At 40.2% G+C, this 25,981-nt stretch overlaps 2 protein-coding genes across 2 annotated transcripts in view; one reads left to right on the forward strand and one right to left on the reverse strand.

The window, feature by feature from the left end:
- Window positions 1–25,981, reverse strand: part of TANC2 (tetratricopeptide repeat, ankyrin repeat and coiled-coil containing 2) — a 331,215-nt gene that overhangs the window by 286,433 nt on the left and 18,801 nt on the right. The gene's annotated exons all lie outside the window — the stretch shown is intronic.
- MARCHF10 (membrane associated ring-CH-type finger 10) overlaps window positions 8,880–25,981 on the forward strand; it is a 39,333-nt gene continuing 22,231 nt past the window's right edge. Inside the window, exons 1-5 of the mRNA XM_063354872.1 lie at window positions 8,880–8,906; window positions 9,475–9,960; window positions 18,877–18,945; window positions 19,510–19,522; window positions 20,795–20,943. Of these exons, the coding sequence (XP_063210942.1) occupies window positions 8,880–8,906; window positions 9,475–9,960; window positions 18,877–18,945; window positions 19,510–19,522; window positions 20,795–20,943 (744 nt within the window). The remainder of the gene's footprint in view (window positions 8,907–9,474; window positions 9,961–18,876; window positions 18,946–19,509; window positions 19,523–20,794; window positions 20,944–25,981) is intronic.

Consider the following 25,981-nt stretch of genomic DNA (forward strand, 5'->3'; position numbering starts at 1 on the left):
ATCGTCACCATTTGCATGTCTTTCAAGAGGACACGTATTTATTACCAAGTAGATAGTGATCTGAAAATAATAGCAAAGGCAGGCAGGATTAGGAGTAGCTCCTCTAATTCTGTTGCAACATGATGTTACCGCATAATGAAAAAGAATTCAATTCCAGAAGCAGAAATCTCTGTGCAGCTCCTGTGATCAGCCACTTGGGAGAAAGAACTGCCTCAAAACATTGATCCTGCTGACTGACTCAGGATTGACATTAACAGGTCTGCTAGTCTCATCCAGCTGCCAGCTGCTCTTATGTATGTAGGAATAAACTGGGCTACAAAGATACTTGTGGCATCAAAAAAAAAAAAAAAAAGCATATTCACATATGGTACCTACTCGACAAAAACAGATGTAGGCATGTAAACATCGCGCAGTTTAAAGAGGGTGACTCTTCGGTGAGCAGCCATGAATGTATGGCTCCCACTCCACGTGAATTTATGCAACACTAATACATTCTCCTCTGCATCCAGCGCAGTCTGCTGCAGTCCTGGGTTACACACGCCACCTCCTTAGCACCAGACAAAGATGGAGACTGGCTTGCTTTGGCTCTGGGAGTCCTCGCAGGACTCAGTCAGAACAGTGGCTGCAAAGGCTCAGCCCCTCTTTGAATTCCTGAGGCTTCCAGAACTGAGCTCCGGCTTCTGTTTTCCACAGGGCACATGCAAGCCATTCATCAGCACACTGCAGAGCCTGGATCTGGGATGCTACAACTCAACCTTTTGCCGCTGTAGTTATTCTGGTCAGCCCACGCTGCTGGCCAAAATGTCAGCCCTCCATCATGGGTTTGGTCCCCAGTGCCAATTGCAGCCTGATGTTCCCTAGGAATTTGGAAATGTAACCTACAGCACAATTCCATAAACACTTTCTATTACTGTATGCTGTCTAATAAGCAATTCAATGAGCATTATATTTTTATTTACATCTGAAAGAGCTGCAGTAAAAAAATTCTGGGCAGGCTATGCATAAATACATGAAATTGCTCCTACTTCACTAATGAACTATTGTGTGTAATAAAATTAATCTCATTCCACCCATGATATATCTGGTTTAATTTTTGAAGCAGGGAAATTTAGACACATGTAATTTGTAGAAGGGGGAGCCAAAATTCAAGAGATTCACTTTAAATCAATCAGGCAGTTGTTTTATTTATATAGCACCCTTCAGAAAAATTATCTGAAGGCACTTTGCAATGCAAAAATAACTCAACCTGGCACACTTCCAGGAGGGTTGCTGCTATTGACCAGGCCTTAAGACGCTGTTTGTATGGCAAATGGGTTCCTTAATCAATGAACACTTTTTAACCCAAATTTGCTTTATATCCTAAAGCTACAACTGCCGTCGCTCTAAGCAGGTATTTCTTGAGAGCTCGTTCACACGGCTTGCCTGTTGGCCAAAACCAGCTGTTCTGTGGGTTGGTGACACACCTTCCTCCCGCAGCTCTGCATGCTTTCAGGACAACAATGTCCCCTCCCATGCCCTAGAGGCAGGGTTCTCAGCTATTTTATTTCGGCATTTGAGGAAGAGATGGGAGCGGAGAGGAAGCTTTCTCAGCCTTTTTTGCATTCTGCATGCTCTGGTGCAACACAGGTTTGTGTGTGCTTTATGTAACATGCAAGACTCGGAACTGAAGCTCACATGAAGCTTTATGTAAAATACTTGCACAACAGACTCAAAAACAAAGCAGAGCTCCCGGAAACAAAGCAGAGCTCTGAAGCAGCGCCTCAGGAAATGCAGCTCTCTACCGACTTGTGCCAGCAAGCCCTGTACATTTTCATTATTTATATAGAGCTTTAGATGAGCAGAGCAATGTGCACTAGGTAAAATGTACTGTACAAATAAGAGTCAGCTCCAAAAATTTACAGCCTAATGGCACCAAAGGAGCACACACATCAATAAAAAACACACACAGGATGATGTATGGCATTTTGAGTTAGAAAGTGGCTAGAAATTGGTTCAGTCTTAAGAACCATTTTTAGAAAAAAATGGGTCTTTGTGAACTCTGCTTGGACAGCTATTCCAAGCACATGGAAAGGCTTAGAACAAAGGAAAAAGCACAAAACCAGCAACAGTGAGAAAGGAGGGAGAAAGAGAGAGAAGGACCATGAACTGAACAGGACTCAGAGGATTTAGGAAGCTAAAGGAGCTCTGAAGACACGTAGGGAGATAGCGCTCAGTAGCGCCTCACTGAAGCTGGAATGGATCAAGAATCTGAACGGGATGAACAAAGCAACACAAGACATTTTAAACAAAGGACATACCCAAGTGAAGTGAACCCTCGCATGGCTGGTAGGTGGTTTGCTTTTAATTTTGAATTAGAGAGTGAATCTGGAGTTTAGAGCTGTGCTATAAAATGGTATTTCAAAATAAAAACACCAGAGACATTTTAATTTATGCATCTAATCACACAGGATTAGTTTCAAACTTTTCTGTTCTCCATGTGGTTTTGTCTCCTCTCCATGCAGCTTTCTGAAGGAAGTGTTGGGATTAGGTTCAAGTAAAAATTTAGCCTCACTTGTCATAATCTTCACTACTTAAGAACATCTCCAGACCATTAAAACTAGATGGAGGGGAAGATCCTTAACAGATACAATGCAACAAGTAGATTTATTCTGCAAAACCAGATGCTAAGGGATTTTTTTCAAGTATTTTTCCATGTTCTGGATAAAAACTTGTATGCTACACAGGCAGACTTGATTAGCAGAGGCTTCCCATGCAAAAGCATGACTAACTCGGTACCTTTGCTAACCTAGTGGTGCCCCTACCCCAGAGTGAGTGGGATACACAAAATTGATGGCCGTACCTAATATCCTCTTCATGGGGAGTGACATCCCTACAACAGATGAAGACCTTGACTACAGCATTATCCTTGCTGCCTGAAGATGTTAACCTTCTCTCATCTCCACTCTGCATAAAAGCCTTTGTTAAATTGTGATCTTCCAACAGCTAGTTTCTGTGCTAAGCATGAAGAGCTCCTGGCGTTAAGGAAAATACAATCCAGCAATAACAGTGCGTACAGAAGGACAAAGACCCAGCAGAATTAAGGTTGCACCGCATGCTGTGTGTACAATGCTTATGTTTATACAATAAGGTGTGTATTTCAAGGTGAAAAGCAGGATCTGTTAAGTAGTTTAACTCTCCAGTTTCTTGCTAGTATCACTTTGTTAGGTATACAGCAATACAAAAGGCTCTGCAATATTTTTCTCCTGATCACATTCTATGAAAGTATGTGCTAATGAGGAAAAAGACTGGCAATTGTTGGCATCGACACAAAAGGCATCACAAGATAGACCCTGAGTGGCAGACAGTAAAGCCAGTGCAGGACCAGGACCTGAGACCCGCAGCACCCCAAGAGAAGCATCCATGAGGGGCAATAGCTCCTTGTCTTCTGGCTGCCATCACATTCTACACGTAACAGCAACAGGGACACTCTGCTTTTCACAAAAAGCAAGACACCACCATTAAAGTGACTGCTACCATCTTCCCCCTCTGAAAGATGGAAGAAACTTGGAGACCTCAACACATTTAACATCTAATTTGGGACCAAAAAAAAAAAAAACAAAACAAACCAAAACAGTCTGGAGCCCTTTCTTTCACCCAGGAAAGTTTGCCAATCCCTATGTTACAACATACATCCCATAGAATTACTATTACTGCATCTACATCTTGGAAGCAGAAGTAATGAGGTGCAAAGCTAGAAGAGGTGAGGAAAATTCAAAACCAGTCCTCCTTTGTTCTACAGGGGGAGTTACTCTTGACATTTTTGTGGGAATGATGCTCAGCAAGCTGGAATGGGAACGTGCCAGATCAGGGGGAGAACTTGCTCCATGCTCTCACCTTTCAGTTATCAGATGCCAAAACATGCATCAATTTGTCAGATAGAATTTAAAGCTCATTCAGGTCGTGGCAATTCAGAATTCCCCGTCCTTCTCTCAAACGAGGTGGCCAGAATACATGAGAGGAGGTGACACAGCAAAGAACAGCTGGGTACCAAAAAGCCTTTCTGTGCTGAGGGCTCCTTTTTTTGAAGCGACAGACTGTGCTCAATGTAAGCTGAGGGTTCTTCCTTCACTTTACAATTTTCCCATTGGATTTTTTTCACTTTACCTTTGGTTGGTTTAAGGCATGTTATTAATCGGAGCTATCTTTCCCTTCTTTTCTGGGAAGAATACCCTACTTTGGGGAAATTTAAACTAACAACCATTAAAACAAAGGAAAGCATAGGAATCAAAACCAAGAGGCTCAATCACCTCGGCAGCACTGGTTTTTTTTCCATGAGCACAGGATAAATAGACTGGTGTGATTTTTTCAAAAGAAAAGGACATTTTATGCGTATTTCCATACATGCACTAGTGTACCTATATGCTCTAGCTTGTAATAGCCTCTCTGCTTGTGAAAACATTGTATACAAAATGTTCAGTGAGCTTGAAAACATTTTGGGAATCACTTTCAGAGGCCTGTAAACAAGACAGAGAAAATTAACTCCTTACTACCCACAGGGGTTCTAACATTTCTGTTTGCCTCTGAACCTTTCTGAAAACCCATATGTCAGGCAGGGGAAAAAAAATAATCCAGAAAAACATATTGCATCGGAGTCAGAAGAATGTAATGCATCTTCCTGCTCTTAATGAAGTTAACACAGAGTTTATAATTGACCAAAACTAGAACATGACTGATTCAGCCAATGTCACAAACTGACACAACCACCGAATATCCTGTTTATTGTTTTTAAAGTATATTTTCTCCACTCACTGACTGATGCTCCATTAAAATTCTTGAGGCCATACCAAAAAGAAAGTCTGCCAAAAGCTGCCCATTAACAAGCAATTAATATACAAGCTTTAAAGTACAAGGTTGCTCATGCCATCCCACAGAAAATATTCTTTGCCTGCTATTTCTCACTGGAGACATTTTCTGACAGAACATTCTATCTCTGCCAGGGATTTCAAAAAGTAGACTGCAATTCTCAAGAAGAATAAAGTCTATACTTGCTCGCTCTCAAAATACTTGGATTGATTAAACTTTAATCTTAAAGGCTGTTTTCTGGCCCACTTAACAACTGATGTAGTAACAGAAATGACACCATTAGCTGTACAGCATCTGCCAGCAATCAGAACAGGGTAACAAGGCCATTCGAGTATACATTGTGAATATGTAATTTATAACATGAGGACCTGGGGGGGAAATAAAGTTCTCTTTGGGCTTGCACCATCAACATTTATAATGTAGTTTCACTATATCCACTAGGCAATGAAGTCACGACTTACGCAGCAGCGTTTCTGTGCATTGATGATTCTCACCATAGGAAACAGTGCAGAGATGAAAACAGCCTTTGAAGAACTTCTACTTCACATATGACCCCTACGAGAGCAAGCGAGGGTGTAAGAAGTAGACATGGTTCTGCATTTCAGTTTCCCAGCCATAATAGCTACTTACAGAGAACTGACCATGACTATTTTTTCTTTAACCAGAGGAGGGACTGAAGGTCTGAACTGGATTCCTCATCTGCTGCAGGGCTTACACAAATATGGGCTGTCTGGTGCTTGGGGCCAACCCACAACGCACCCATCCTTACAAAGTAGACATTAACCTGCACAGCAAATCTAAGAACAAAGGAAAAAACAGAAAACCCCATCAAAAGGGCACAAATGCAACTCCACATTCCTGAGAGGACAAAGGATTGTTGTGGTTTTCAAAGTAAAATATAGCTTATAACAAACATCATCAGATTATGTGTTTTGCCTGGTAAAAAATAGTTTCAGACCGGAGGCAATTACTAGCCCATATCTTGGAGTCCGACAGTGTTGGAACTTCTCCAGCTGCATAATTCAGACCTGCCAAGTGTCACTCATTTAAATTGAAGTATATAAGGTTTTTTGTCTTTAATTAGCAAACCCCAAAAGCATTCATTGCTTCAGTCCTGCAATACTAGAGTTCTTATCAAACTTAGTCAAATAACCTTTATCACGTTAAGGGACGCAGAGCTGACAAATTAAGGCTCTTTATCACAACTTCAGCATTTGTAGTGGGCTTCTGCACATACACCTAGCCCACTCCCCTGTTTACGTCCAGTAGCAAAAGCTGCCGAAAGCTACAGAAAGCAGAGATCCTACAGCACACAAAAAGATTCTCTCGCTTATCTGCCATTCTTGCTTCTGGCAACAACCAGTTAACAGGTTTCCTGAGCTGCATGTTACATTAACACCATTGTATTATTCAGTAGCAACTGATGGACCTATCCTCTATTCATGTGTAGAATCTCTTCTTCAACCTATTTCTACTTTTGTCCTCCATGGAACTACTTCCATATTTTAATTACATGGCATTTCCTTGGTTTATTCATCAAAATGAACAAAAACTCTTGGGATAAAATTCAGTGGCCCAAACATTGATTCACTTTAATTACCTTGAGATATACTGGAAATAAATGTGTTTCTTCTAATTCCAAACACTATGCCTTGTATTGTAATGAATTATGCTTTAAAATCAACTTACTCTTACTCCTTCTTTGCCTTTTTTTTTTCTGAATTTTAAGCTCAGTACGATTAAAGTGCTAAGATGTAGTTTCATTTTTAGCCAGCAGTACCTGATTTTAAAACATTCTATGATGAAGTTCTGCTGTTCAATTTTGCATTCATCTCCAGTGTTTCTGAACTCCATCTATTCTCATTTATATTTACACTTTAGCTTTCATGCAAGAGAATCCAGCTTTAGAAGATGATAAACAAGTCGCGATCCTCTAAGAATATATCGATTCCCAGATGGTGGAAAAAAATGAAACCAGATCTTCATGTGAAGATCTAGCTCTTAAAAGATTCCCCCTTAGGCAGTGTGGAGGCCTGCAAAAAGCATGAACATAAATACTGTGATATTCTGGTTTTCCCAAATACCACTGTTCTCAGCTTCATTGAAGTTCCTGTTGTGGCCACACTGTAAATTTGAACAAAATAACAGACTATGCAACATCAGAAATAATCTGAATTCAAATGTGACTCTTCAGTGAGTCAGGTGAGGTTTGTTGCTCTTATGGGAGATTTTACACCACTTTGATAATGCTTTAAAATCAAAATTTGCAACTGCGCGTCAGGCACTATTGCCTGTTAGCTTAGGACACCCTTGCAAACAAGGTCATGAATCTCATCACCCTTATCCTGATACGACATTTTAAATACATGTCATGCCAAAGGGACCAATAAGGCTGAGACCTTCCTGTTTTCACAGCCCTGAGCTGGATTTTGCAGTGTTTATTCCTAAAATAAAACTGCACAAAGAAGAAACCCGGGCTTTGAAAATCATTTGATACTGCTCGCTCAGGGGCATGCTGGAGATATTTTGCCACACAAGACTTCTAAAAGCATCTTAGGGAAGCCAAAGCTTCCTCTCAGGGCATATTCCTGATTATATGCACTGCAGGACAGCAATTTTGTAATGGTATCTCTGACTTGTATGTGTTGCACACTAGAGGTTCTCTTTATGATGCTAAACTATAATGAATCACACACTCAAAAAAGAAAAAGGAAAAAGATACAATGCAGAACACAGACTGACATGTAAATCCAGAGATTCATGGGTGGGATAAAGCAAGCTGAAACAGCAACCTCAGGCATGTTGTTTATATAAAGAAAAAGCAACTTTAAATCATATGGGTAACACCAGTTGGCTTTCATCTCTTAGTTCTTTGCCTTTGTCATTTGCCCAGCACAACTGCTACATTAGCAAGAGAGCCAGCAATGAAAACTCATTCCTGAAATAATACAGACAGAAAGGGGAAGGCAAGGTCAAAAAAGAAATGACAAAGGCACCTAAAGATTCAATTAAAAAAAAAAAAAAAAGGCAGCAAAACAAACAGTTAAATGGCCAATTCTAGATCCATGATGGAATTGAGTCTGTGATGACCAAAATTGTTACTAAAACCAACTTGGTTTCGGTGGAAAAAGAGAGTGGGGCCCTTATTCGGCACCACAAGGCATTAAGAGGTAGTTGGTGTGCACGCTTTGAACAGATGTTGCTCCCAGATCCCTGCTGCTTGTGCACTGTAGATTATGGGCCAGATTTACAACAGTATTTGGGGACTTAAGCATATTACTACATGTCACATGGGACTGGCAGGAATGCCAAACAAGGTTACACCTCTTATTTAGGTTATATTATCAGAGCAGCTGGAGATTCTCCTCAGGTTGTATCTTTAACTTCTCCAGGGCAATGAGTGCTTTATTTTTGCATACTTCAGGAATTCACATGCAGTGCTGGTACCAAAACCAGAATAATGATGGCAGTAAGTGAAGGAAATAGCCATGATTACGCTGACACAAGGAGGACATTTCTGTTACTCTGAAACCTGACACTCCTAGGGAATATTTCCTCTTTGCCTAATTAATATTTTTCAGTGTTTTAAAATTATTTCTTTTTCCTGTTTGCAATAAGAGATTGCAAGAACAGTAAAAAAATCATTAAAATAAGCCTCATGGGCTGACCTCAACAAACAAGGAAATTCCAAATTAAGAGATACCACTGAGCTCTGGAAACTTGACAATATCAAGAACAGTGGAGGTAAACTAAGGGCAAAGCAAAGGCCTTAAATATAACTGTTCTTTGCTAGTATGTACTTTGCCCCTTTGTTCTTTTTGTCCTTGTTAGCAGGACAAAACCACAAAATCTTGGTATGTGCCAGACGGAGTCACAGACCAATGTCTGATACGTGTGCCACGACATATAGTGGAGCATTGGAGAACTTACGCTGCTGCGTCACTTCATCAAAATACTAATAAAACTCCTTTCTGTATAGCAAAACAAGAAGATGCACCTGAGTTTAGGAACACACGGAGTATGTTTTCCTCTGAAAGATGGGTAAGACAGAAAGCAAACAAAAGGTATGTCTGAATCACGCTCTCTTTTAGAATTAAAAACACCTCAACTCCGTGGTTAGTCTTCTGGACGCATTCTTTAAAAACAAACAAACAAAAAATCCCAAAAGTGCGGTCTCTGAAGAGAGAACAGAAACCTCACGGTACCCCATCTGCTCTTGTGCGAACGTATCTACCATCCACAGGGAGATTTCTCACAGAAACGCGATGAGACTTGACCAAGGTCTTGCACCAAACCAGCACCAAAGCGGCTCCCACAACAACATTTTCGCTCCACCAGCGCCTCAGGGGCTCCTGCGAACACCCCAGGGCTGTTGGAGGGGTTTAGGTCACAGCCACCTCCATCTCTCCAGCCCTGGGTGCTCACCAAAGGAGCTGGAAACACCCCAAGACGGACCCTGGTGCCCTCTGTAAGGCCCCGAGGAGAGGCACGACAATCGTCTCAGGGCCTGGTTTTGCTGGGGGCACCGGCATCCCCAAAGGCACCTTCCCCCATCCTCCCAGGCCTGAGGGGAGGGACAGGCCGCGGCCTCCCCGCTGCCGAGAACCCGGCTAACGGGATGCTGAGGAAAAGCCCCCGCTCCCGGTCGACCCCCACCCGCCCTCTCCTCACGACGGCGCCACCCCGCCCGAGCGGCCATTGCGGGGAGGGGAGGATCGGCCGCGGGCCCGGTTGCCGCGGCAACAGGCGGACGCCGTCCCGCGCCTGAGGGACCCGCCATCATCCCGTGAAGTGAGCGGCCACCAGACCCGCTACTATCCCGTGAGGTCAGCGGCCGCCGGCCCCGCCACCCCGCGACGGGGAGGCTCCTCCCTCAGCGCGGAGGGCAGCGCTCCTGAGGCGGGCGGCAGCGCTCCTGAGGCGGGCGGCGACTCCCGCAGCCCTCACTCACCCGCCCGCCGGCAAATGGCCTCCACAGCTCGGCCCCCCGGCCGCCTCCACAGCTCGGCCCCCCGGCCGCCTCCCCGCCGCTCCTGCCTCCGTGCCGGCTCCAGGTGCTGCCCGGCCTTCCCCGCCCCGGGGCCGGCTTCGCCCCTCGCCGAGCTCCACCTGTCTCGGGTACGGTGTGTGTGTACGTTCCCCCCCTCCCAAGGGACCGCCACATATCTGGCTGTTGGAACAGATGGCCGTGATTAAACAGCGTGATTAATGTGGAGGAACCTCTGCAGGAACTTGGCAGCAGGACAGGTGATGGTTAGCGTGGCTCCCGCTGTATTCCCACTTACGTAAAGCTGAGGTGAACAGAAGTTTCTTTGTTCCCCTGTGCGTATACCGCAAGACAACACATTTCACTCCTAGCCCTCTGTTGAAGCTATGGATCTCGTCAGGCTTAAGCATCCCAGTCCTTCAGAACATTTGCGTCACGGACACAAATTAGAAAAACAGAAAAGCCACGACGCAAGCAGCATCCATCGGAGCGAACACCCGGATGCTCCCAGCTCCTAGCTGTGCCCCTGCTTCTGAGGGAAAACAAAGCTTCCCGACGGTAATCTGCCTGAAGAAAAATAATCGGGTAATCAGTTTGACCTTAATCATACGAAGCGGGAAGATTAGCCAGATATCAAAAAAGATAAGTCGGGTCTGGCATTTCTTGTGCTGTACCAGCCCGCCCTGGGCCACCCCCTTCCTTTTTAGCCAATCTCTGATAGTTAAAAAGAAGGCAAATAGCCCTAAGATTAAATTGAGCCAATCATGTACTGAAGGGTTAGGGCCAGGGTCAATCTTGCTCAGTTCCATGGCTGAACAGATGATACCCTGAAACAGATTTGAGTTGTGTTGATACAAAGCTGTGCGTGTTACAAGCCTATTGATTGCAGCTGCCGGCAATTTCGTTGTCCCTATGATATCCATGAATTAAAGGGATGAACAGGAGAACTGACAGATTCACATGATCTAAGATCAGAAAGGACTGTGAAAACCAGCCAGCTCAATCTCCTTACATTCAGAGACCACGCAATTTATCCCAGAAGCTGGGTATCTTTTAAGTATAGAACTAGCTGTGAACGTTTCAGGTGATGGTGAGTTCATCACTTGGTAAGCTGTTCCACTGCTCTATTATCCTCATCACCAGGTAATTGTGTGATTGTGGTTGTTTGAAAACTTGCCTGCCAACTTTGCAGGCAGTAAATCTTGTTCTGCTTTTGTCAGTGTTGTTGCAATGCCATTCACTATCAGGTGCTCATTAAAGGTGTGTGTAGATAGACACAGTGATCAAGTCACCTCTTAACCTTCTTTTCAATTAAGCTGAATAAGTTAAGCTTCTTAAGCCTTACATCATTAATGCTTGTTTTCCAGGACCTGGATCATTTTTGTGGCCCTTCTTTGAACTCTCTTCAGCATCTCCACATCCTTCATTAAGAAAAGGGATGAAAACCAGATACAAAGTCCTCTTGCTTGTCTCACCAATTCATTGCAGAAGCAAAAGATAAACTTCTTGATATTGACTTTTGGGTATCCAAGGACCATCCTAAGCCTCCCTCCCCCCTCCCCCTCCTCTTTTTGAGGCTTCAATGTATTATAGAAAGGATTTTAATTTCTTTCAGTAGAACATTTTCATTCGGTTAGACATGCAGTAGGCAGAGAAGAAAGTCTTTCTTTAGTAGTTCATAATCATTTGAGGAGAGAAAATGACCCATGCGATCTGCGCTCTCGTCTGTTGCATTTCCTGGTGTTCTTTGAGGAGTTTTGTGATACCGGTATGTACAACACTGATATGCATACGGGATTGCAGGGTTTGCACTTGCAGGAGATAATACAATGAATAAATAAGGAAAAAATATGGAGACAAAGTGTTATGTAGGTCCCTAGGCAACTGACAGACCTGGCTCTCATTTCTGTCGTACTAATGGAAATACATTCTTACACAGTACTACAAGCATGGTATTGTCTCTAATTATGATATTAAAATAGAGATTTGTGTGTATTTTTGTGATGATAGATTATTCATTCCTAAATACAGACCTTAATCCCACAAAACACTTGATTCTAATTTGTGAACAACAAGATTAGAATTAAGTTATGCTTTAATGTATTTTGCAGCATGTGGCCTAAACATGGACGGATCTTGAATTCCAGATAGTCTTCAGGATCAGCTTCAAAAAGAGAAAGAATGGAAAACATTTACGTTTTCCAAGCTGTATTCCCCTTTCACTAATTCCAGCATACAGACTAACTTCAGCAGACTTTCAGTGATGCAACATGACTGAATTTGGCCCTTGGGGAATAACTTTAGCGGGTTGACTTAGGCTATCTGATATGGAAAATGTTCTCAAGCGTTGGGGTGTCACAGTTCTTAAAATACTAAGTCACTGAAAATGCCTATGTAAACAGAGCATCTTAAGGAGAGAATCAAAGCTCCTGGCTTCAGAGCCTTTTGCCCTGTCTTCTTAAATAACCATTCAACCTCCAACTGCCTATTTTCCCCTCCCTTTTCCTTCTTCACCTCTTCCCGTATTCCTTGAGAACAAGGCCTGCCTTCAGAGACGCTGTTTTACAAGGGGTAATACCGCTGGACACCAGTAACTATACCGAGTACAACTCTGCATTTTTCATTCAGACACGGAAGCTGATGAGCTGCAGAAATAGTGTTATGTATTTTCATCATAGCTATTAAATGGCATACATTTACAATTAGCCAGTATGATTTTCATTTTATGGAAACAAGTCCTTCATTTCTCTAATTCTAAAAAGTCATTTAATTTTTGTATGTAAATATTAATCCCGCAGAAAACACCAAATCTTTATTCTGTTATTAAACACGTAGGACATGATCAGAATCAATGGAATTTTGTCCACGCTGTCTTCCCAATGTGTTATAAAAAATAAAGCATAAGGTCATTCTTTACATGTCTCTTAATCCTTGTTTTCATTTCCTGCGATTGCCAACAAGCAATCAATTTATGCCATAGAGAAAGAGGTATTTTGTTTGTCTGCTAGTGCTTAGCTGACGTATTTTCAATCTTATATTGGCCTTTTACACGAATGACATTGCAGTTTATTACTTGAGAACAGCAGAAGTATGAAAGCGCGTTATGGGGTTTTCATGACAAATTTTGAGAGCAAAACTTGCATAGGTTGTGGTGGTTGAGATACTTTTACAGACTGCATATGATCACTGTACATAGTGAAAGAGACAATGTTTATAGGAGTACATCATGTCTTTCACAGGGCAGGAGTTGCAGGTACGCAATTAATGGTGTAAAGTTTTTCAATTGTATTTTGCCCTCTGAAAATAAATAGCTTCATTTTCTATAACGATCTCTCTCTGATAAGCTTTTGAGTTATTGGCAAGTCTATATAATAATTTTGGATATCGGAATATCCAGGTTGACTATTCATCTCTTCTGTTTGCACAGGCTATAACAAGGTTTCTTTCTCTCTTTTCTTTTACAGATGCTACATAGTTTAGGCAGCAGGAGAAGCAGTTCAGGATGGTTGCTAACTAACAGTTTGTTACCAGCTTTCTTGATTCCTTTGATCATTTGTGGTATCAATTTTTGAAATCCAAAATATATATTCTGAGAACGTATCTAAGAAGCTTTGATTTTGACAACTCCTTAGATATCTTTGATTGTTTCAGAAAAATGTTGTCATGGTACTTTCTTAAAGACTGCATTGTGCTCAATAGTCTATGAGTTTTGCTCTTAGCACTTCTGATTTATCTCCCTAGTTTCTCTGTGAATGTAGCTCACATTATCTCCTCTGGTGCATGGAACACATCTATTTTTACAGGTCAGTTGGAATAGTCTCTCCAGAAATTTGCATACTGCTCCTTGGATCACATTGCTATAACTTTCTCTCAAATTACCTCTCCTTTGTTTCCAATTTAGTTGAATACAAGTGATTAAGCGTCTGGATATGTTCAGAAGGTAAAACGGTATAGCAGGTAGCAAATAAATTTTCAGGTGTGCAGGGAGCTTCTAAGCAGACAGAGATGGATTCTCTCTTTAACATGCAGCTCCAAATAGAGGGCAAAGTAGGGTAGCACTAAGGTGACCAGATTTTTCAATTAGAAAGACAGTGCTTCAGTATTAGCAACTTCAAAATCCCTGAAGTAAATCAGGCATGTTAACCAATCCTGTGATTTGTACAGATGAAATCATGATATAAAACCACAAAGCTGACAAAGTATTTCTCTGTGGTTCAAACAACCATAGGGAAAATGTCTGGTAGGTGCCCTCTCTCTTCTTCCACACCCTTCCCTATAGGCAGGAACATAGTTTTTTTTCTGCATATATTGAGTCATCCAGTTATTGTACTTACCTTGTAATGTCATTCTCAGACATGTTAAGGCAAGATTTATGATTAGAATTAAACCAAACTGCAGAAATCATTGTGTTGGCATAACAGTGTATTTTGTTAAAACAATCTTCATATCCAGTCTGGAATGATAAATACCAGGATGTGTTTATCATTCTAAGGAGAAACAGAGTGAAAATGAGTAAAAGATGAAAAAGAGGATTATCCCATAAAGCTGTAACACTGTAGTCTAAGCAAGCTTACCAAAAGGAAGCTCAGTCCATCCTCAAGAGGTCTTTATGGCTCTGTACTCCTAGCTTGCGCCCTGTGTTACTGTGGTGAGGCTGAAGACATCTGGTAGCATACTAATCCTAGAATGTTTCAATTTATTATTTTAGTAAAGACTTGATGAATCATCAAGGTCTAGGGATTGCTCAGAAAAGAACACTAATTCTGTCCATAGTATATTTTGGATTCTGACAATATGTTACTGAAATTTCCTGTGATCAGACTCCTGGTGTCCTGTCTGTGAAACTAATACTCTGCTAGACCTTGATGCCACTAATTTCCTGCTACTGAATAGACCAAGCTTGTTTAAGGTAGCGGGCAATTTTGCAACTACAAGGTTTAGAATTAGGAAGACAAAGCTTTAATTTGCCACCAATGGCAAGACAGCCTTCCCTTTGAATAGAATCAATTCTAAGAAAACAAAAATACTTCCGTTGCGTACAGGCTTTGATCAACTGCTGTGAGATACGCAGCACAGGGAAGACAGGAGTTCATAAGCAATGTGCAGTATGGGAGGGAAGCGCCATTCGAGATGGATTCAGAGTCGCAGGTAAGCCAGAAAGCAAGAGAAAACCACTGCAGCATATAAATTATTTCTACTTGGTTATATGAAGTCTGAGAGTAGTAATGGCTATTTCTAAATTACTTAACTTTTATTTCATTATCTTATACCATAGCATTTGTAAAAGGCAACAGAAAGTCAGACAGCGACCTTTCCATCTGTATCCTGTACAGAACTACATTTATTTTTTGCAGGGCTTAATAGTATTTCCGAATTTGAATATATGTATTTCTAATAGATCCTTAAAGTCATATGTGCTTGCTACACTATCACAAGTAGAATTCCTGCTCCTAGCCTTAAAATATTATTTACAATTTGGTAACACTTACAAGCCTTTATAAGGATTAGGCCCCAGTAGCCCACTTGCTGTTTAAATACAGTAAAAAACTGTGACTACTCCTAATTGCTTACTAAGCAGCGATAGCTATTCAAGAGAGCATCTGGAGCCTCTTCTGCTTCATGCATCATCAAAATAATTCTCAGCTAAATTCTGAATGCTAGTCTTTATTACTGGTAATTATGTAAGAGGCAGAGAGATCACATTATGAATTTTAGAGCCAAGATGAAATTTGTAAAGATGGCAGTTAAATCATCTGTTGATTTGCAGATCGGGCCAGTTTGATATGGAGTCACTGAAAGTAAATTTAGAACTCTGCAGAGCTGTCCGTCCATTGACTTGTTACATTTTAATAGATTTTTTTAAACGAACTAAAATGGGAAAACTAAAGCAATAAAGGAAACATCCAGAAAGAGTGCTAGAATATGATATTGCTATACTGAAATAAGTGTATCTGCTTGCAGCTGCTATCTTATTGTCAATAATTTAAAAGCCTAAAGGGGAGGAGGGAAAATTGAGCAGCGTAAGGGCTTTTGTTAGGGATAGCACACTATACAGTCTGTCTCCAGTATGTAAATTAAATAGTTCTTTGGCAGGTAAGTTTACTCACTCAGGCAGGTGCAAAATATAATATTTATGGACAAGACTGTGAATCTATTTCTTATATTTTTGAGAAGGTATGCAGAACTATTACCACCAACTTCATTATAGTTGTTCACTCTCTGCAAACAACTGCTGATCTGTAAGAGAATTGCAAGTTTTTTAAGTAGATGAAGGTTGCAGGAATTAGCATTTTTTGAAGACTTTGGATCAAATTTAAGTGTTTCCACTAACTTCAGAAAAAACTTCATTCTGACTAAGCTAGACTACTAACTAAACACTACAAGAGCAAACTTTGTAGAATACGTTCAAATAAAGACCCAGTGAGAAAAACGTAGAGTTTGTTTTATTCACTTATTTTGGGGGTAGTGCTACGAGCCCCAGCCAAGAGCCAGAGGCTAGGACAAACTGTGCATCATACAAATGTATGTTCATAAGACCCAAACTACGAGAATTTGCTTGCTTTCTAGCTTGAGCAGCATTTTAGCTTCCTGACTTTTAGTGGAAACAGTGTTTTTTAACTTTTGCAATATTTTTTCTAGTAATTGCACACAAAAGCTTAACTCTGATTTCAGAGTCACAGTAATACAGAAAGTATGTATTTGTACGCTGTGAAAATTCTCAGCGTGCTCGGTGTCGAACACTGATTTTGTCTGGCACTAAATTTCGTCCCATGTTATCTGGGCTGGTCAAGTAGCGCTTGGGGGAGGTTCAAGAGGCCAGAAGCAGCCACTGTCTTTACACCTATTACAGTTGGCAGGTCAGCCCTTCGGATTCTGGCCCACAATAGTTCAGCTTTAGAGGCCACTCTGACAGCAAGCCTTATGCCTTGCTGGTATACGCTCTGCCACCGCTCCCTTTTCCCCCTTTATCACACTATGCCAAGTATTTGTGGAGGATAGAGACTGCTATGTGATGCTGATATTAGCCAGAGATTCCTTTTTTCTTGGGAGAACGCGAAACAGATGAATCTAATGGCTCTGGTCATTCCACTTGATTAAACTAGTGATGACAGCATTAAAATAGGAAAACCAAACAGCAAATAGCTGTGCAGTCAGCCTGAGCATCAAGACCACTGTGCAGTTGCACAGCAAGACCACTGGCATTGATGGCAGCATTTCTGCAGTGTGTTGGCATGAGAATAGTTGGAAAACAAATACAAGCAATTTTTATTTGCGTTTTCCTCACAAGTAAGGCAAGGAGAATAGAAAACTCCATGGAAAGAATTAGCTCCCTCATTTTATAGATTTTATCTCTGGGGTTTAGCAGTGGGCATCTTTAAATACAATACTAAGCTCCAATAAACCACTGCAGTGTTTGTTATTTATATTTACCAAGATTATTGCATTACCAGGTCAGATAATTATTCTCATTAGTGGTGAGCTTAGTCATATCACGTGATGAACCTCATAAAGAATATGGATTATGAACACTCAGACATGAGATCATATCATCCAGGTGCACAACACAGAGAAAATCTCTCTTATTCCGGCCAAATAACAAGTTTTGTTCCTTAGGCATGTCTGAGACGACAGAAGCAGAACAGAGTATAGGCTAAAAGTAAACAAAAACACCGCACGAGGGAAAAACAGTGTGGGGAAACCCAAAGTGCCATCTTTTCTACAGGCAGTTATGACACACCGCGGCCATCAAACATACCAGTCATCAGACAGGTAACTAAACTGGGGTCATACAGAACTGGCAATGCAAAAGATTCCATTTTAGAGTGCCTACCTTAAAAATCCAAAAGAAAAGCAATTTTAAAAGCCATGAGAACTAATGTAAGGAAAATTAATTAACAATTACATTTTTCAGCTGTGCCTACACCCACTGCAGCCTTCGGTTTCTCAAGCATGGGTCAGATTTGCGTTCATGCCAAAGCTGTACTGTGCTTCCACAGCAGAACGAGGAAAATATAAAGCTCACCTAAAGCCCTTATTGCTGAATAAGGCAAGAAGCCGTCGTGTGTTACATATTAGAAAAGTACTTACGTAATGGCTGGATTAGCATCAGTAAGTCCAAGGGATCACAATAATGCATTAGTGATGCGGAGCTGCCTATATTATCATTCTGTTACCCTCTCCACATTTGTTCACCGTCTTGTGGACCAGAACTGCAGTTCCTAATATCTGCATTGTGGGATGAGGTGTTACTGACCATCGAACGAAGCTTGGTTATGTTTTTGCTTGAACTTGTTCTTAGTGTAAGACACTGATAACTCAAGTATTCTACTGTTTGTGAGCTATTAATAAAGTTTCAGTCATCCATAGCCACCAGCTGTCACAACACTAACGGAAACTTGATTATTTTGAGTGTTCTACCCTGTACAATTGTTCATCCATAATACAAAAGCTGGGGCAAGCATGAACTGACATAAAAAACACCTGCTATAACCACATAAGGATTGGTTCCTTTATAAAACTAGATTACAAACAAACATTCCCAAACTATTTTCACAGAACAGTGCACACCAGAAACTTTTCTTGAGGTTTTTTCCTTGAGTTTTACAGGTGGCAGAGACAAATTATTATAGCTTATTGAGCTATGTTAATATTTGTCTTTCTGTAAGGGAAAAGCAAGCTTTTAGTTTGGTCTTGAGTTTAACTGACGACAACCCAGGATGGAGGGGGCTGCCACAACTCATATATTTTTCTCCGGAGCAGGTTTTGTGCAAGCCTTCCCAGCCACCAGTTTACTATGTTTCAAAGGCTAGAAATTACAAAAAAAAAAAATAGATTTCTTAGAGATTCAAAATAAACCAGGGAAATCCTCTGGTCTTCTCTTATAGAAAATGTCAGGAAATCTTGTATCAGTGCTAGAAATTACATATATGAGCCCAATGAATAAAAGTTAACCCCATCTCAAAGTTAGATAACCGTACACGAGATGAGTTGCAAAGTGAATTGCTTCCCCCCCAGCCAGAACTTCCCCTTGTTTCATCCCCCTGTAGGATGATCAGCTACAGTACACCATGTCGGATCATCGTATCTCACCAGATACCCGCTTTCTTAAGAACACTGTAAGAACGCGGAGTCTGCTGCTGTAATCATCATGCTATTTCCCAAATATCTTTTAATCTGCTGAGATCAGGATATCTGTGCTTATTGCTGTTCATAGTCTGTTTTCCATTTACTGTCATGGCCATAAGGAGATTCTCAGAGTTAAAATGCATTAAACATGAAAACTTAGTGCTGCATCTCTCATCAGAGTATGATATTTCTCAAAACAGACATGGCTCATAGCAAAGGTTAATCTGTTTTCCAAAACATTATTTGGTAGTTCCATTGAACTCATCTTAATCCAGAGTGCCCTTGAAAGTTATGTGGTAGACTTTAGACAGTAGAAGAATGGTCAAAGTATATTAACACAAGGAGTTCTTTGGGAAATCACCATTTTATTTATTGATTTACCAGCTAGCAATCCAGAGAACAAAAGCCAAGAAGGGCGAAGTCTTCCAGTAAAGCTCCCAGGAGAGCTAAACAATACTGACCGTGCTCAGCTGCATCGGAGCACTCAGGACAGTTAGGTTTCTTATTTGTGCCTAAACCCTCTCAAGAGCTACAAACATTACATATCCCCCTAGCCTACATCTCTGGGTAATGGAGTTTCAGGGAGGAAATTTCACTGAGGCAGAAAAAGGGGGAGGAAAGTTCAGTTCCAGTCTGCTGAAACGTAGATCCCTGCACTATTTTGCCGGTCGCCAACAGCTAGATTACACCTGTATTAACTTCCTCCTTACCAGTATTTGTTTACACTCCATGCAAAGTCAACACTGTAGGAAGGAAAACTCAACAACTGTCCTCTAGAGACAACAGCTTAGCGGCTAGAGCATTCGTATGAAGGAGACGCAAACCCAGTTCTCCTACATCTTGAGTAAGCAGTCCATGTTGTAAACTATTTAGGAAAAAGACGGAGGTGGGATGTTGCTACCGTGCTTTCCTCTGTCATGGGAGAGAACGTGGACATAGTTCCCAGAGAGAGCTAAAGGGCGTGAGTTGCCATGTTTCAGATGTGGAAAAACTGTCTTCTACAACGTGAAATTAAGTCTATAGAGTAAACACTCTCTTATGTGGTTGAGTCTGTTCTCAAATCAGGTCATTACATTTAGCTCAGAGTCATTCCCTAACATGCATACTATTGGCAAATGCAGATATTACTTTGACTTGGCTGGGTTCAGGCTTTCCTATTCTACCAAGCAAAGCAATCTTGCTTGAACTTGGCGAATATTAAAACAGGCAATGAGTGAACGTCTTGGCTGGGTGCGCATGCCTCTCCCATACACTTTCTCTTTTAAGTGACATTGCTTTTGTAATACTTGCGTTCAGTTTTTGATGCATATTTCTGATAGTAATTTGAATACGCTGCTCAATTACCAACCTCACGTCTATTTTGGTTGTTATACTGCCATCATCAGTGTATTAGGTGAACAAAATAGTATACAATTATGATTTCTGACTCATGGGGTTTTTTTCCACCATATTTCCAACAACAGAATTACATGCTACAATGTTTTGATCCCACCCCCCTTTTTTTTCCCCCCAGACCAAAACCTCTTGTGATATGGATTCATAGTAGGGAAGACCAAGTCAAAAAGAGAGCATCCAAGTGTTGGTGAGGAGGTCAGAAAAGGCTTTGTGACTGGCCCTACTTTCCTGGAAGTTCACCATACCATTTTAGACCAGTCTCTGGGCAACTCTGGATTACATCTTCACCAGGCAGTAATGCAGCCCGACTGGATTTACAGAGTAAGAGTTGGTGTCAAGGACTTGGCATCCACATTATATGCATTTTAAGAGGTTTTACTTCTGCCTATTGCTCAGCCGATCATGTGAATGAATGCTAATGACCAGCTGGAGCCTGCTTTCCAGTTAAATTTCATCTGAAAGGCATTTTAGTATGTGCTCTCCCAGACTGCTCCACAGTTAAGGGGAGACTACAGAGTTGTTTCAAAACCAAAAGGCCCAAACCTGAACAAAAAGCTACTGCAGATGCCCTCTCTGTCCTCCAACTAACTCCTGTAAGTCGCACTTGATAAGACACGCTTTCTTAGGGTGGGGTCTTTTTTTGTGGTGGGGTTTTTCTGGGTTTGGGTTTGGTTTTTTTTGGGTTTTTTTGAGTGTCTTTGAGTGAGAATCAATCAATCAATCAATCACAAAAGTGAACCCGAGACAACTATTTACCTAGAAGATTTTTCTTGCCGCTAGTCAGTCCATTAGTTGTGTTTAAATTCATTTGGGTGGTTCCCAGGTGAAGTGGTGGTGCTGGTATTCATGTCGGTGCAGGGCAGACTCAGGCTGCCTGCCTCGCACCAAGAGCATATTGAGGAAAACTTAATTCACAATGCAAATTCCGTGCTAAATACCAATCATCAATTCAAATAGCTTGACTGGAAATATTTTTTCAGCCCTGTGCACATCGCAGACAAAGAAGGGATACATAGCAATTTTGTTGTTGTGTGTACTCACTGAAAAATCAATAGATTATTGATATATAATGCATGACTACTCAAAGATAGTAATTTTACAATTTTTAATAAAATATAAGTCCATAATGAGATCACAAATCTCTGTAAAGCCTGTTTTGCATTCATGAAGCTAGATTCTCAAATGAAAAGTACGGAAATATTTGCATATGCTATTTTTGGTGGAGTTAGATTAAGATCTCTAAGGAAGCATTCTAGTGTAACTGAACTTGGTTCTAGAGAAAGAAGCAACAAACTCCCCTCGGTTGAGTATCTGCTAGTTCAAGCCTTTTTTCTCCCGGAAGACTGTATCAACATACAACATCATGTTTGCTCAGTGTTTCACAGGAAAGGGTGGTGAACTGCACAAGTTCACTGTTGTTTTACGATTAGAACAGAATGAAAGACAGTGGTCCACAGTGACCTGAGGACTGCCGAGTTTCACAAGAATCTTACCAGATAACCCCTAAAATATGTGGATGTTTTATTTCAACGTGCCCTAGGACTTTTGTGCCAATAAATATATTTGGCTTGTACATATTTCATGTATTATACTACACGATCATTCCTTTACATCTTGCAGCTTTTCATGAAACAGAGTTTACCCTCCAGATATTTCTGTTTATCTGGCTTTGAAACTATTTGGTGAACATTCAGGTTGTTTGCATTGTTTAATACTTATTTCCAGAAGAAACATTTCTGTTTATTAAATAGGCTTTCTTCTAGTTATTGAGCTAATTCAGTAGCCTCACAATGAATGGAGCTATCTACCAGTTTATCATTCATTTATCAAACAAAGCTTCAGTATTTTTAATTTCCAACGTATAGTACTTGTCTACGCATTTGTTCTGCTGTTTCAAAAGTGAAATGAGACTGTTTGATGGGTTGATAACTGAATGAAAATGTATTCTTCTATACCTCTAAACCAGAGGACAAGTGAATTCAATCTTTCACTTGACCTTGTGTTTGCTTCCCTCTTTCTCCCTGATATAGGTAATAAATGTGCTTCTGTTAGACCAGGTACCCCATATTTCTGCCTTAATTATCTATCTTCCCCTCCATATTTTGGACGGTAATTTTTTTTTCTTCCCCCTGTGAAAAGAGTTTTCTAATTTATTTCAGAATAAACAATAATGGAGATTATTTGTGAACAACAGCTCCCTCTAGTTTTTGTTCTGCTCTATTTGTTGCCAACAGGGATGAAACTAAAATAAATCTCCCCCTAACACAAAGATTGATCTTGGTGTCTCACTTCTACATTCTGAAATACAGTGTTTATAATTTTTATCCCAAATTGAAAGCCAAATGGAATTAAAACAGTGGAACTAAGTATGTTAAAATGGACTGTGAGGTTAGAAGATTATGCACACTTTATGGTCTCAGCTTAAACAAACATTAAAAGTATCTGGGTAAAAAGAAAGGAAATTACAATGCCCCTGAGAAAAGAATCTAAATCATTTTAAAGCTGAATAATGTGGTTCTTATTTTCTAATCTGAGGATACAGAACACAATTATTTGTCTTTATTGGCTAAAGCTTATACCCCAAGCTAGCAACTGAGCACATGTGGCTTTTCGGAATTTTTCATCCCTCCTCTGCTCCTCATTTCTACCATTCACCACAATAAATTACACTGCACTTCACTGACCGTTCACACTTAGGGCTGTATTGTCCAAAGCTTTGAAATAGCATCAAACACTCTGAAGGAGACCTCTACCCCCACAGTGGCAAGCAACAGCGAACATCTAGACTTTTCCGAGAGGTTTAAATAGAAGATTGAAGCTATGGTAGCGTGTACAAAAGACCTACTTTGGTACCAACACATTTAAAACCAGACTTAATCCTATGGTTAGCATTCCAGTTTGTGGAGAACCTACATAAAGAGAGAAGCTATCTGTTCTTAGCTATTTTCTTTGTCAGAGAGCAAGATCTGTGGTTGAAAGCTGAAGTTACAAAAATAAAATGTGAAGAAAATGTGCAAAGTTTTTATGATAGGCAGTTAATCGTTGAACAAGTTGTTAACATTGTGGTAAACACTCCATCCTGCAGAATATTTAAATAAGATATGACTATCTTTCTAAATTATAATATTTAGACCACAAAAACTGCACATAAAACCAAACAAAATGCTCTCCAAACAAACAAACCAACACTCCCAGCACAAATAATCAAAAAACAGAGTTAGAAAGCAATGACTTTGTGAGCTCAATGGCAGAAATACTATTCACTTCAGAAAGGTTGCTTTGTATTTAGGTTCTACTGCTTCTACAGAATTTTATCTTTCAACAAGTCCCTTCCACTTTCTGCCTCCGTGCCATGAGCTCTGTAGATGATCTGTGGCAAGTAAGACTAGATGGTTATCTCCTCCTACCTGCCAGCAAATGACAACTAGTGAATAAAATAATACCCTTTCCTTCTTGGGGGGGAGAAATCATGTTCCAAGAATGAAGTGAAAAATAGATATTTCTCTGAATATTTTTAAGAAAACTGGCCTTACCTACCAACTATCAATGATAAAGATGGAAAATCTGTGAAATTAAAAAAGCATATAAAAATTTACCTCCTTGGCTCTAATTTCATAACAATTAATGATGTGCTAATCCTTTTCATTGCAGTATTTTTTGCTTTAAATTTCTTATATGAGGTTTACAAGATGTGTCATATCAACATTTTCTTTTTTTTAAACATGCCAGGAACAGTTCACTAATCTGGGTGACAAGATATTTTCTACTTCTGATTGAAATGTTGCTGTACTACTACCAAATAACGCAACATGTTGAACGTACAATTGTGATACAGCCTAATGACATAATCTTCATTAAAATACGCAAGTTACTAGAGAAAACAATTTTAATCAGGAAAGGACTTGGCAGAATCAGATCAGAGAGATCTTAGGAGACAGTACTTCAGGAAGAATTAACAATAATATTAATTATCATTCTGAGATGCTTTCATATTTATCACCATTTTGACGGTGGCCCAACAGGAAGATGTTTCTCTCTGGTTATTAGTCTCAGCTAATAGACTAGAGCCTTTTAGCTAGATCATTAGGCATTTATCTTCTTCCACAGAAGTTGTCCTTCCTTCTTTCTAAAGAAGGTTCATCAATCTTCTCTTTATACCATGTACAAGGCAGATTACATTGATACAGAATTTGCCAGATTGTGAGTAATGGATACGTTGGTACATGCTCCAGCTCTTTGGCTCAATCTTTCTATGTACATATAAACAAAACCCGAATCCTCCTCTTGCACATTCTGTTCCCGCTCACTGTACTAAAAATCTCCGAAAGAAGATGGGAAAGGAACACTTTACTGCCATTAAAATTAAGACTATCAGCATAGTCTCTGTATTTGAGTCATTTTTACATTCCTCTCCCATACAGATATATGTAGTAGGAAATAAATATATATATAAAAAAAAATATATTTTTTAAAACCCATGATTATTCAGGGAATGAACGTAGATCTAAACTTTCACCAGTGCCATACATGAACTTTCTGACTCTGCAAGAGAAAAAGGGCTTTAGAAGTTCCTTGTAGCATTTGGTTAATATAAATCAGATTAACATGCTTATATGGGAGAATGTTAGGTTACTACCCTTATACAAGCTTCTGAAAAAAAGGATTTTGCTTTAGATTACTGCATTTTAGAACAATCCAAATAAGTGCTACGCTGATGAAGCAGGTAAATGCAATCAGACACAATCTCATAATCTGCTAAGTATTTACATGACTCCACCGATAAGCCCTTGTCTCAACATGCGACATGCCTCCTCTTTCAGCTTTTTCTGTGTATCCAAAGATATTAAGCCAAATTATGTAAACACGTTTGTCTGTGACTGGTATAAAATGTTGGATGTGCATGAAAGTTTGTTATATTAGTTTCTTTTTTTTTTTTCCACTTTGGATTAACATAGCTTTTTAAATTCAGAAGTTGAAAGACTGGTCCATTAGCTACTCCACTTTTCCTTGCACATTAGTCTAAACTTAATGGTTCAAGTGTAGCTGCTCCAAGAATGAAGCTGTATTATCTCCAAGAGCTTGTTATATTCTTACCCCAAGATGCGTAAGCATTGTTGAGATGTGTTAATTTGAATATTATTTTCAGTCTTCATCACTCAATATTTGTATTTGAGCATCCAGTAACATAAAAAGTTCACATGTTTTATCTCTTTACAAGGAATTTTTGAAAGACCAGAATTAATTTCTGGGCGTTATTGACAAACGGATACATCTAAATGAAAAATGCTAACATCACAATGACAAAGGTCAGGCCTGTCCTCTAGAATACAGAGGGCAGAATTGTTTTGTGGAACAGGAACGTATGAAGTGTTTCATAATTGAACCACCATGACTTGCTTTGAATGGCTCACATTGTAGTTCCCCTGATGATATTAACATGCAAAAGGTCGCAAGTCCAAATTAGACTTGCAAGTTAACAGATCTAATAAACTTAACTGGAAACATTCCCTTGTATATCTGTTTATGTCCTGTTGGTACTTTCTTACATTACAGAATCACAGCTTTCAGTTTTATTCTTGTAATAGTGATATCACTCTGGCAAGTCATCTGCAAAAGAGATTAAAGGTTTCT

Source organism: Chroicocephalus ridibundus, chromosome 17, assembly GCF_963924245.1.
Source record: "Chroicocephalus ridibundus chromosome 17, bChrRid1.1, whole genome shotgun sequence".
NCBI classification, from domain to species: Eukaryota; Metazoa; Chordata; class Aves; order Charadriiformes; family Laridae; genus Chroicocephalus; species Chroicocephalus ridibundus.